Raw genomic sequence first — 13,528 nt, 5'->3', positions numbered from 1 at the left:
GGTTTTACCAACCACATAATTGATAACTTGATATGTAGTTGGGTTACAAATAAATATATGTAAAATATTTTTAAAACTTTTGTCTTTATTTTGATTGAAATAACTTATAGAGATAACTAAAACTTATCATGAGAGCCAAAACATAATACTTAAATTTTTACCCAATCTAGCGTGGCTTAGAGTAAAAGATAAGTCCTCATTGAGATTTCAACAAAGTTAAGAGGATAAGAAGTGAACATGTAGTCTAAAGCACCTCCTCGTGAACCGGCGCCTGCTTCCTCTTGGCAGAAGAGGACTGGAGCTTCAGCTCTTCAAAGGAGCTCACAGAGCAGAAGGTCTTCAAGTCTTCCTCGCTGAGGGGTGCATTGCCCTCCCTGACCAGCAGCACAGTGTTGAGACCAGCCCCCTTTGCTGCGGCAGCCTCTATGGATTCAAAACGAGAACAAGGTAAAATATACTGTTTTAACATAATACTATTACGGAGCACATGATAAGTTGTGACAGAAGCAAATAAGATTGTGTTTGGAATGAATGTGATATTGAAAATTATAATGTGACTGGACAATTAAGTCATCATGATCCATCTCTTATCGGGGGTTGAATATCATTTGTAATCATCAGCCTGCAGATTGCTTCTAGAACTTGAGGAAATGCAAGGGCGGCTCCAAAACAAATTTTTTATTTTCTGTTTACAAGATAATGTATCATATTAATCATATATACATATTTGGTGTTTATATCGTAAGATGTTTTGCCAGAATAGCTATAACTATATATATATTTACATGAATATTGTCACGAGGCAGATCTCTCAAACGCATTTTAAAAACCCCGCGAAAGTAACTTGGCAGCACAGAGCGACGCCCACATTCTACTGCGCACCAACGCCAAAGCCCCAACGGTTTCTGTGACCAGCGGCGACCGCGATTCCAATCTAGCCTTGGTCTCAACAACATGTACGGTTTGCTACTCAAAAACCGGTCTTGGATGCTGAGTGCCAGACCCCGTTCTCGCAACATTACTAAAGTCTAGCACGCGCCCGTTTTGCGCGTGTAGACGATCACAACCTTGGTTACCTCTCCACAATGACTGTGAGTAGCACTTCGATGGCCTCGCAACTCCTGCATCCCCCGGGACAACTCATGTAAGCGTATACTAAACCTTTGCCCCATTATGTGCCTTCTTTAAATGTCTGTTAAACACGTCTGCCAGTCAGAGCAAATACGAGAAAGAGATTGTTAAATTCAATCAGCCAGGAAATAATTTAGGATGTATACTGTGTCCCCATTTTGTGTTATACAATGTTCCTGTTGACTGTAAATACACTCATTTATCATTTCCATAGGAGTTTCATTTGACGAGGGAAGTGGAGTCTATATTGTTGAATGTCCCCCGTATAAAGGCATTTGCCGACCCTAACCTGAGCTGAATAATTAGATTCTCATGATTCTACCAATGACAATGCCAAAGCCGGCACTAGCGCTCTACGCGATTCTCAACACTGGCGCATAACATGGGGAGCTCCAAACTCAACACTGGCGCCCCACGCCAATTCTCAACACTGGCGCCCTATGTAATTCTCAACTATATATATATAGTGAATTATTTATTATTGGATAATTTGTATAGCGCCGCTTTTGTGAGATATCACCTCAGGGGCGCTTTACAGTTGATGCAGGTATTACAGAAAATATAAATATTACAAAAATAGAGTGAAGTTAAGTAAAATGAAGTATAGGAACAGGTGACACGAAGATAGAAGATGGAGACTCTGCAGCAAGAATCCTAGGTGGTGAGGAAACTGGGCCAGCTGCTGCAGCGAGAGAGTCCACCGCGTCCACCAACAGTGCCAGCACGAGGTTCGTCATCCGTCCAGGTATGTGTCTGCTGCTAATAAAGCGCTGACACACTATCCTCTCACAGATACTAGACCTTGGCAGCACCGCTGTGACGTTCTATGAAGATAGAAGATGGAGGTTCTGCAGCAAGAATCCTAAGTGGTGAAGGAACTGGACCAGCTGCTGCAGTAAGAGAGTCCACCGCGTCCAACAACAGCGTCCAGGTATGTATCTGCTGCTAATAAAGCGCTGACACCTCACATAGATAAGAGACCCTGGCAGCACCGCTGTGACGTTAGGCAAGTCCATCATTTATCTCCATGTAATCCTGTTCCTGGTAATTGTTGAAGTGGTGCATTCTGTCCGCAATAAAAAGCAACGGTTGGGGTAATAAACCCTGGGCTTAGTAAAAAAACTTGCACGGTCCAAACTTGTCCAGTTTCCGAGAATTTTGTTGAAAACATCTGGAGTGCATTTACCGATCGCCGTTCGTTTCGAATGTCCAATATTTTTGAGCAAATTTCAGAATATTCACTTTAAAAAAAAACACTGCACTCAAATCACATATTATAAAGTTCTAATAATTATTAAGTTTATTTTTATTTAAGTTCAAATGTTGATTGATTGATTTTAAAAATAATTTCAAAGGGATGTTGCCTCATTTCATTTGAAAATACTAAAAAAACACAAAGCTGTTGGAGGAAGCGTTAGGACGCGTCCTGCTGCCACGAAGGGCGCAATACAATAATGAGGAATACATGGAGCAGGTGGATGAGTTTTTATATTTAGGAAGTATATTTGTTTACGAAAGATGGGAAGGCTGACAGAGATATTGAAAGAAGGGTAAATGTAGGTTACTCCATTAATGGAGGACTGAACACAGTTGGCGCTAATAAAAAAATGTCCAAAGAAGTGAAGCTAGCAGTCCACAATGAAGTACTGGTACCTACCCTGATGTATGGAAGTGAGGCATGGAACTGGCAGAGAAAGGATGAAAGTAGAAAAGAAAGTAAAGTAGAAAGTAGTGCTGTAGAAATGAGATCCCTGAGACATATGTGTGGTAAAACCATGTATGATCGTGTGAGAAATGTGAAGATCCACAAAGAGTGCAAGGCTGATGTAAGCGTAATGAGTTAGATTAAGAAAGGGACGATTTGATGGTTTGAGCATGTAGAGCGAAGGAGTGGTCGGTGGCCTAGTTGAGATCGCGTTAGGGGTCCCACCCAGGCGTAGTGTGTTCAATTCCTCGGCTGGCTAAGTCCTCCATCACAACACAAGCAACATTTTCAGCTTACTGTGGTGGTAGTAGGAGATTTTCAAATATTGTCAGGTTATTTGTAACCTGGGAATGTTGTCTTTCTTTTAAAAAAAAAAAATATATATATATATATATATATGATGCGAATGCAAATGGTAGCAGAAGTCGGGGACTCCCGAGGGAGACATGGCATGATCAAGTCAATCAGATGCTTGAGTCGGGCCATGTCAAGAGTCAGAATAATAGAAGAGTATGTATGAATGTGAATGAGGCAAGGAGGTGTGATGGTTGGTTAGTTAGTTTTATTATTTCTACATTAACCTTAATATACAGGGTGTATCGGCACGTACCCGACAAACTTTAACCAGCTATTCCTTAGCATATTTGGAGTAAAAAATCTTATGTGCACTTCACTTTGCTGTCCGGTAACGTTTTTTTTTAATAAAAAATTAATTATTCATATTTTCACCACATGTCACCACTGTTTTATCCTTTGTCAAAGTTTGAAAACCCATCTGGCAAATATTTTATTCGAATTCCGTTGAATAATGCACGTGTGTACCTATATTGGCGCACACTTACAATCACAACGAAATGGCACGGCACCATTCGTCTCATTTTTAACTATTATTATTTAGTGTGTGCGAAAGAGCGAAGACGCTTTTTGACATACTTGCTTATAACAGCTGTTGAACACGAAACGCTATGCCAATGACAGATGTAGTGTGGAAATTTTAAATTTTAATGTTTTTAATTGAAAAAAAAATGCTACCGGACAGCAAAGTGCCCATAACATTTTTTACTCCAAATGTGCTAAGGAATAGCTGGTTAAAGTTTGTCGGGTTAGTGCCGATACACCCTGTATACCCAATATGAAAAAATAAGCAATAGGTGTTTTCAAAGAAATAATAACCTTTGTACTACTTTAGAAACTAAAATATTTTCGTTTTTGTGACGCAGTTTTACGTAAATGAATTTTGACTTTAGGAGAGGTAACATTCATGAAATAAACCTTAGAGCCTACGATGACATCAATGCAAGTGATTCTGATTTTGTCCTCTATATAGTTTACAAAACATAACAGTTAAAATTGCATGGGAAATAATTGCAACATGGATGGAATTAGATCTAACGCTTGTGCGCGAGTGCTGAGCACATAAACATCATATGTAGGTTGCTATCGTTACAAAGAAGGGGATACTAAGCTACATGCGGTTGCAATTATCGTGTATTTTGAATTTTTGTTGACTATATTATTAATTTACTATTTCTATTTTATTTGTTTGTGTTGATTTGATTTTTTATTATTAATATTATTTCATTGTTCATTATTATACCTAAATATGTATATATTATTATATTGGAGGCACTGCTGAAAACCAGCTGCATTCCCGGAGAGATCCGGAATGCATAGCTGAACAGTGACCTTTTTGTCAATAGAATTATGTTAAAAAATATGTAAAATTCATCTATTGGGGCAAATAAATGTTTTATTATTATATCATAAAAATTGACACGCACATGTGTTCGAAAAACTAGGTACACTGAAATAAAACTATATATTATGTAATAACCTTTATAATAATGCATTACATACATTATTATAATGTCATGTTATTTAATTATAATGTAATTAACAATAAAATGATTAAATTTTCAGTAATATTATTTTTTAACCTCGTTTTTTTTTTACTTCTTTTTAAATTTAAAAAATTACGACACTTTGTCAAGGTACAGTATAAACAACGAGCGCAAACTACGCATTGTTAATATAAAAATGACTGAATTTCAAAAATCAATGAGAAATACAATTAATTGTCTACAAATAAACGATTGGCAAAAAAATAATTAACTGTAGTACGGCAACCACAAACTATTTAAAATGTTTTGAAAAACTCTCGACAAAAAAGATGTGTCAGACGCCTATCATAGATAAGGATAGATAGGAAACGTCGGAGGTAAAGGCATACCAGAGTAACCGGCATTCTGTGCATTCTGGCAGACGAGAACAGTACCATTATCACAGGAATATTTTGACTTATTTAGTACTGTAATTTTTATATTCAATGAATAAATATTTTTTGATCGATGAAATATTATTAAAAATTTTTATAAAAAAAATATAATTTCACTATAATTTCAAGTAGCCAAAGAGCCGCAGTTTGCGACCACTGGTCTAGACCAGGGGTCTCCAAACTTTTCAGCCGGAGGGCCACATTGACTACTCCAGTGAGTTCGGAGGGCCAAAACCGTTTTAATTTCTAGACACCCATATTTTCTGTCCTAGGGAGGGGGGGGGGGGGGGTAGACAATAGAATTTTCAGGGATGAAAATATAGCTTTAGATAACGTAGCTTTGAAGATAATTTTTGATACTCGTTTCTCAGACCTTGATATCATTGCGAATCAAATAAAGATTTTTCAAAAAAATCCTCTTGATATATTCGCGCGATACTTGTGGACGCAATGTATTGGTGCCAAGTACCTCGCCAACGAGCATATTTATTTATTCGCACGAAAAAATTCGCGGAGTTTTCGCCCCTTCTGAGCAAGGTCTTAGCCATTAGCTGTCGCGGGTCCTTGATGACACTGGTCATAAGATGTCGCGGACCGGATGGAAGACACTGGCGGGCCGGATACGGCCCGCGGGCCGTAGTTTGGAGACCCCTGGTCTAGACAGTCGACACAATGGTCAACACACATTCCTGACTAGCAGATAAATAAGTCCTTAAAAGTTTGATTCCTGTTCGCTCTTTCTAGCTCATGCATTGCACGCCTCTAGAGTCTGGACGATGTTAATGATGAACCTCTACATTAGTTAGCTGTCTATTTACATCTATAACCAAACTGCTCCCAACCAACAAAAAAAAAAGAAATTAGTAAATTGGGTTAACAATGAATACAAAGTAATAACAAACCTTTGACAATATCAGTCAGGAACAGTGCCTCCTCAGCCTGGCATCCGATCTCCTTGACGATGTTGGCGTAGCTCTGGACTTCCTGCTTGTTTCCTACGGCCGTGTCGAAGTTGCCGTCGAAGAGAGCGGAGACGTCTCCGACCTCTGAGTGCTTCATGAGCAGCTGCTGGGCATGCACGGAGCCTGAGGAGTAAACGTACACACGCTTGCCCAGCGAGCGCCACGACTCCAGGCAGGGCTGGACGTCTTTGTAGAGACTGAAAAAGAGCTCGATTATTATTTTTTGTTTATATGAATACCATAACAAGAGTCTGAAAGTGGTGGAGGGAAAGAAGGTGATGATAATAATAATAATGAATTGCATAGTGCCGTTTTTGTGAAGAATCCCCTCAAGGGCACTGTACAAATATTACTTGCTAGGATTTATCTTATTATACAAACAGAAGATACGGAGACTACATTATCTTCCATGGGAAACCCAAGTCAAGGACATCTATCTAGTTTCCGGTCCTTCCAATCACAATCCTTCGAAACATGAAATCACAAGCACCATCCTATAAAATACTCAACAGTCAACCCACATTAACTTCAAGCCACTTTACAGTCAAAACATACACAATACTCGTAATCTATCTATCTATATGTATAAATAAAAATGTCAATGATCAAAATCTTAAATCTCCGAAAGTTCTTCACCTTCGTCTTCATCTTCACTTTGAAATTTTGACACAATGTTGCATTCGAATATGCGTGTGTTTTTATATACCTATATTATATATCTTTAAAAAGTTAAAAGGTAAAAAGATGCTATTTTAAAAACAGCGCCATCCGTTGGACAAACAATGCTTTTTAAAAAAACAGTATCATCTGTTGGACGTAAAAGCAACACAAGCTATTGTTGCTCTATCTGCACAGACAGACTGAGCCACAGCAACGCGTGGTGGGGTACAGCTAGTAATTATAATAAAATGCACATTTATCTAACACACACCTCAAAACATGGGATGAAATCTCTGAACTGTGGGCATTATTGCCTACACACTCTATAACTCTCTTTCGGATATGTATAAAATCAGCCAGCATAAAGGGGGTGACAGATTAGGCTATAAGTTCAAAGCGTTTTATATAGCTCCATATTGCTCGCCATACAATCCCATACAGACCTGTCACACCTAAAAAGATGTGTTATAAGTGTTGGCGTTGCGACAATATGCGCTATGATTTGCTAGCCAGGCGATATTTGAAAATTATGCACCCCTTCTTTCTCTAGGGGTGAGAACAATTTACGGAGCACAGTAATTACGCGGCTGTCATCTGACAGATCCCATACAAAAAATTGATATTCCGCCGCAGTACCCCAATTGATATGGCCCCCTCTCCTGAGGAAGATTATAGCGTAGTGTATCATCCCAACATATAATATGTATATGCCACGCCCAAATTATGTGCTCACAATATAGCGTAATGTGTTTAAGGCTTAATAATAAAATTCAAAGTAATGCTTTAAGAATATTTTTAAGTAATTTAAAAAATGAAAATACGTGATTTTCTTGTCATGTTTTGTTTCTCTTTTGCCTGATTTGTAATCATTCACAATTTATTTTCACCTATGTGTGACTGGTTAAGCACTTTTCTGTAATATAATGCACCTTGGGTTTGTGCGTATATCATTGTTTTCTCTTGTTGTTTGTTCTACTAAACCTCTCTTTTTTTAAATTTTGTACTGTATATTTACATGAAACATATAACTTTAATATCAAAGTACCTGTAAAATTGTACCTATTACCTCCCTCTTATATATCGTAAGTTTCTTCCATCCTAAAATGAGTTTTGTAACTGATTGGGATTGCTCTAGCAAGAAATTAAAAAAAAACTTGACGTAGAGAAAGGTGGGAAAGTACCTGGCTATTTACATGGTCAAAAAACACAGCTCAAGCCATTTCAAACAATGTTTCGATTCTGAAAGGCGATACTGAGAGTATCTCTGACTCTGGAACGAAGTGCAACACGCTACATATTGTTTTATTTAAATCTACATCTGGAATAGCCACACAAGGAGCTTACTGCTCTGCCACGGAGGGCCATGATGGAATGATGAATTATGTGCATAGACTGGAAATAAGATTAAATCTGGAGACTAATGTAAGTACCAGAGCATTTACAAATCCTTCATCGCACAACTGTGTATAATATAAAGATGGGTTAACTCGGAAACTTACTGTCCCTTGATGTCACCGGCGGTGTAGCCCTCTTCCCATATGAGGCCAGACAGTTTCTTCATGAAGGAGCCCTTGTTATCTACGGAGATCAGCCACTTCAGGTTGGCAGCCACTCCGGAAATCTGCTCCTCCTTGGTAGCTTCCTACAAATTGAAGATATGCAATGAAATAAAAATAATACTTATTTATATCTTCAGTACACTAATTTATGACAGGCGGTAAATTGAACCAAATCTATGTAGCATATCAAATGTCGTCTCTTAAATACTGATAAAAAAATATATAGCTAAAACTGTTACTTGATTCATAATTTTCACAATAGCACTAGTTTCAAACACCGAGATCGAGCAGCTTGGGAATCAAATGTATACGGGAAAAAGGACAGCGCGGTACTCTTTGTAACATTCATACATTTTCTAAGAAATTAACTCATACTTATTCGTATATATATAATATTACAACATTATCTAATTTGTTGTCTAAAAACCTTGTAAGCTGTAGGTTTACAGATTTGAACGGTCAATACAACTTATGGCAACGTCCCCGAGTATGAGACTCCATCACAAATAGATTGATTTGCGCCATGCTGTTGGATACGTGGACATGTCTGTGGTGCTGTGGAAACGGTGTATTCACAAATCCGCACAGTGGCTTTTACAGGTTAATGAGGTCAGAATTTGGTCTGAACACACTTGCATAAATTAGGCTGAAGTTTCCATTGTTCAATTTGATTTTTTTTTTTAATGATACTTGTCATAACTTTGTTGTTGAACACTTGTCCTCACACCATTGAGGCCAGCATTGACCTACATGATTTATTTACACAGTGAATAACCTGATGCAGAATTATTGGGTGACAGTTGGAGGTTGATAAAATAAAAAAAAAACAAAAAAATTCGATGAGAGATTTTTTTAATGCAAGATAGTGATTAGACAGTAGATAGGAGTGTTTTTTTGTAATAAATGACATTTGCAGTGATTGAATTAGGAGAACGGTTTAACTTTTTATCCATGGCTGACGTACGAGTATGTGATTTGAAAAGTCAAGCCCACGGCGCAGCTGACACACCACACGTCATGTGATTGAGCGGCACACAATATTCAATCAAAATTTCACAGAGTGTATATATCAAATGGTACTCAACCCGGGTTTAAAATGTAGCTCATTCTTGATCCCATTGATAAGTTAAAAAATTGAAAAGAAATATCTTTACTTCATTCAGATACATGAAACAAGAAAGTCCCTAATCCTTGACAGCCGGGAGGCGATCTCCCGCCTTATAGTCCATAAGTTTATCTTCAGATACATGAAACAACAAAGTCCCTAATCCTTGACAGCCGGTAGGCGATCTCCCGCCTTATAGTCCATAAGTTTATCTTCAGATACATGAAACAACAAAGTCCCTAATCCTTGACAGCCGGGAGGCGATCTCCCGCCTTATAGTCCATAAGTTTATCTTCAGATACATGAAACAACAAAGTCCCTAATCCTTGACAGCCGGGAGGCGATCTCCCGCCTTATAGTCCATAAGTTTATCTTCAGATACATGAAACAACAAAGTCCCTAATCCTTGACAGCCGGGAGGCGATCTCCCGCCTTATAGTACATAAGTTTATCTTCAGATACATGAAACAACAAAGTCCCTAATCCTTGACAGCCGGGAGGCGATCTCCAGCCTTATAGTCCATAAGTTTATCTTCAGATACATGAAACAACAAAGTCCCTAATCCTTGACAGCCGGTAGGCGATCTCCCGCCTTATAGTCCATAAGTTTATCTTCAGATACATGAAACAACAAAGTCCCTAATCCTTGACAGCCGGGAGGCGATCTCCCGCCTTATAGTCCATAAGTTTATCTTCAGATACATGAAACAACAAAGTCCCTAATCCTTGACAGCCGGGAGGCGATCTCCCGCCTTATAGTCCATAAGTTTATCTTCAGATACATGAAACAACAAAGTCCCTAATCCTTGACAGCCGGGAGGCGATCTCCCGCCTTATAGTACATAAGTTTATCTTCAGATACATGAAACAACAAAGTCCCTAATCCTTGACAGCCGGGAGGCGATCTCCAGCCTTATAGTCCATAAGTTTATCATCAGTTTTATTCGTATTTAGTCTGCATCATCTGCAGGATACATGTTTGTGTTATTGTAATAAGAAATTAAAGGTTTCAAAACAAGAGTTTTAAAAGATAAACAAAAAATATCAAAACTAAGCCACGTACGGTGGCCACCATTCTGAAGTGAAAAGTTGCTTGAAATGGCTTTAACCGTGTGACGTGACCAGAACGGAATAGCCAGGTAGGTACTTTCCAACTTTCCTCTTCCATTAGATACACTGGTGACCGGGTATGTCATCAAAATGACAATTCAACACACCTCCAAAAAGTGATATAAAGTCATGAAAAGTGATGAAAAAAAAACTAGGTTAAGGCTAAGTTATGTTACATAGGTAACTATTAAACCTAGTTTTTGTTTCATTACTTTTAATGATTCTATATCACTTTTTAAAGGTGTGTTGAATTTTCATTTTGATATAATATTATGGAACCGAAAAACATATTAGAAATAATTGACAGGCATCTAAAATGTCAACGTTAAGAATTTTCATGGACAATATTGAAATGCGTTAAAAACTTCTAAAACCTCGCTTTATACACTGCACATTGCAGTGCACCTGAAGGTAGTCATGATTTCACCGAACTGCTATTGTAGTTGGTCATATCCTAAAGGTTAATAGAAAACTGATTCGTAAGACCTTTCTACCAGTGGCGGCTGGTTGCATAGTGCATTCGTGTGCAGCACTATCTAAATTGTAATGGCTAAAATTAATTTATAATATCTTACTGAAGACTATAAAGTCTATAAAAATCATTTAAAAATATTACTTACCAATACAATGCAATTAATATTATCAGGGAGAGCGATTTTAATCTCTCCAAGTATAAAGTATGGCCGCTGCGCGGCGCTCGAATCCGCCGTGTGCACAGATTTGCAAACGGACGAAAATACGTTTTTGTATGTATTTTTTAAAACACTGCAAGCTCGTCAATCTAGCCATTTGTACCAGGAATTAGCTGATATTCGTGTGACACACGCCGCCGACATAACCCGATCATTGCCGAAGATTACCGATCGATGAACCTTGACCCGAGGTTATCCGAATACATCCGAAGTTCGTCGAACTTCGAACTTCATCGATAGTGGACAACTGGACAATAGATCACAAATCGGCTAGCGTCGTTATCGCGAGCAGTGACGTAATTATTGTCATTGTTTTGGTATTGATTTATCGAGTAATTTGATCAAGCTTAATACTAAACTTAATCCTTTTAATTAGTAACTTTATAAGAAATAAAAATGAGTGTAATCAATGTCGAATATATAAGAAATAATAACAGTTTATTAACGCCGATGGTGCAGTGGCAATCTTGCAACTTTTTTATAAAAATAAATTAGTCGAGTCGTTTTCGGAGTGTGTGAAGCTTTTAAAAATAATATGTACAATACCTATGACATCTGTGGAAAGCGAAAGGTGTTTTTCTATCCTAAAACGAATTAAATCATTCTTGCGAAACACGACGAGTCAAGACCGTTTGAATGCTTTATCTGTACTTAGTATTGAAAGTTTTTGCTCTGCACAAACAACGTAGAATAGACCTTATCTACAAATAAGGTAGGTGGAATAATTATTTTTACCCATAATCTTTTTGTCATATTGTTTTTATTTTGGATTGTCAGTGAACCACCACCTTTTTAGGGCAGCGGCCGCCACTGCTTTCTACCCCCAGAGCAGTCAAGTACCTTATCGGGGATGGGGACGGCCCCCTCTACAGCGTCCTTAACATCCTGCAGGGCCTGCTGCCTCATGCCCTCCACGGCCTCCTGCACACCCTCGGCTTCCCACTTGGCATCCAGGAAGGTGGACACCTTCTCCGTTGCGTAGGGGAACAGTACATCCTGAAAACAAAAAAAAACAAATCATCAGGACGATGTAGAAAACTATGAGGGTGGGTATAAATAAGAAGCTTTAAGTACAATTTCATTGCCAGGCAACCCAAATGTAAACACGATTTCTTAAAGACTTGCCTCTAAAAGAGATCTAACCAAGCATTTTTGAGGAAATTTAAGAAAATTATTAATAGGAATGGCTGCACGGTCTTTTTCATATAAAACTTAGATTTGGATTTGAGGCCAAAATGACCAAACTGAATAACATTAGCTCCACACAGGAGGCCCTGAGGAAAATAATTCCCTTCACGGCCCATGTCATCTTTGGCGATGCTGTGTGGAGGGTCTTTTTAGTAAACGACGGATGGGAAGTTCTGGGAAGGAAGAAGGTGCGAGGGGTGGGTAGGAATCTGGGGGTCAGTGAGTCCAGAAGGGACAGACGTATGATGTTCAGCAAGGCAATGTTCTGAGAGTCCTGTTGGAGAGGTCAAAAGGTCTCACTCAACCAGTCTCTCCCTATCCAGCATGCCACGCACTCGGTGGACAGAGCCGCCAAGATTCGCATAAACCTCAACCCATGAACCCCTGCTAAGTCACCAAAAGTGGCAAACCTCCTGGGGTGACTTATGGCAGGTTTTGGTTATCCAGTAAATGGTTCCCGGGGGGGGGGGGGGGTTACCCATACCTGCCTCCCAAATTGTTTTAATGAAAAGGTTTAGCAACTACATAGTGCGTATATGTGCAACTGTATTTATCTGTTTTAAATTATGACATATATGTCATTAAAGAATTCAATATTGCAATAGTTTAGAGGCAACTTTGACATTTTTTTCGAGTTAATTTTAATTATTTAAAAAAATCAACCTGTAAGAAACAAAAAAAAAATTTACTATAAGACATCTATTTTCTATCTATTAGTTAAAAAAAATTGGAATGACTGAGGATTGAACCTTCTTCCCCAGGGACTGGAGTCAACTGCGAAAAATCGCCGACATTTATTTCGTACATTAATTGCTGTAATGTAATCCCAATAGAAAGTTGATAGAATGTATTGTCATCGAAAACGAGTCCATCTGCCGAGTTTCAGTTAGATCGGATGTCTTCAAGTGGGTTCATTTCCAAGATTTTCATTGATACATTCACGAAAACAAAATTGAAATTCAAATAAATGTATTTAAAAATTATCTTGCTCTATCCTCTGTATTAATATAATCTTCTGTCTATTTATCTATCTATGTATATAAAACTGTAAATGTTCGTTTGTTCAAAATCTTACATCTCACAAAGTTCTTCAACGATTGCTTTGAAATTTAAACACATCGTTGCATTCAAATACGCGTGT

The 13,528-nt window shown here is 38.3% G+C and overlaps 1 protein-coding gene across 1 annotated transcript in view; it reads right to left on the bottom strand.

Moving 5' to 3' along the window:
• LOC149416720 (uncharacterized) overlaps window positions 1–13,528 on the bottom strand; it is a 39,332-nt gene that overhangs the window by 5,483 nt on the left and 20,321 nt on the right. The window contains exons 2-5 of the mRNA XM_089640908.1: window positions 12,040–12,195; window positions 8,233–8,375; window positions 6,014–6,270; window positions 254–423 (exon numbers count right to left, since the gene is read on the bottom strand). Coding sequence (XP_089497034.1) covers window positions 254–423; window positions 6,014–6,270; window positions 8,233–8,375; window positions 12,040–12,195 — 726 coding nt within the window. The remainder of the gene's footprint in view (window positions 1–253; window positions 424–6,013; window positions 6,271–8,232; window positions 8,376–12,039; window positions 12,196–13,528) is intronic.

This window comes from Hesperophylax consimilis, chromosome 16 (genome assembly GCF_061612785.1).
Source record: "Hesperophylax consimilis isolate HC1 chromosome 16, BYU_Hcon_1.0, whole genome shotgun sequence".
Lineage (NCBI taxonomy): Eukaryota > Metazoa > Arthropoda > Insecta > Trichoptera > Limnephilidae > Hesperophylax > Hesperophylax consimilis.
This window is presented reverse-complemented; position numbering and strand designations above follow the sequence as displayed.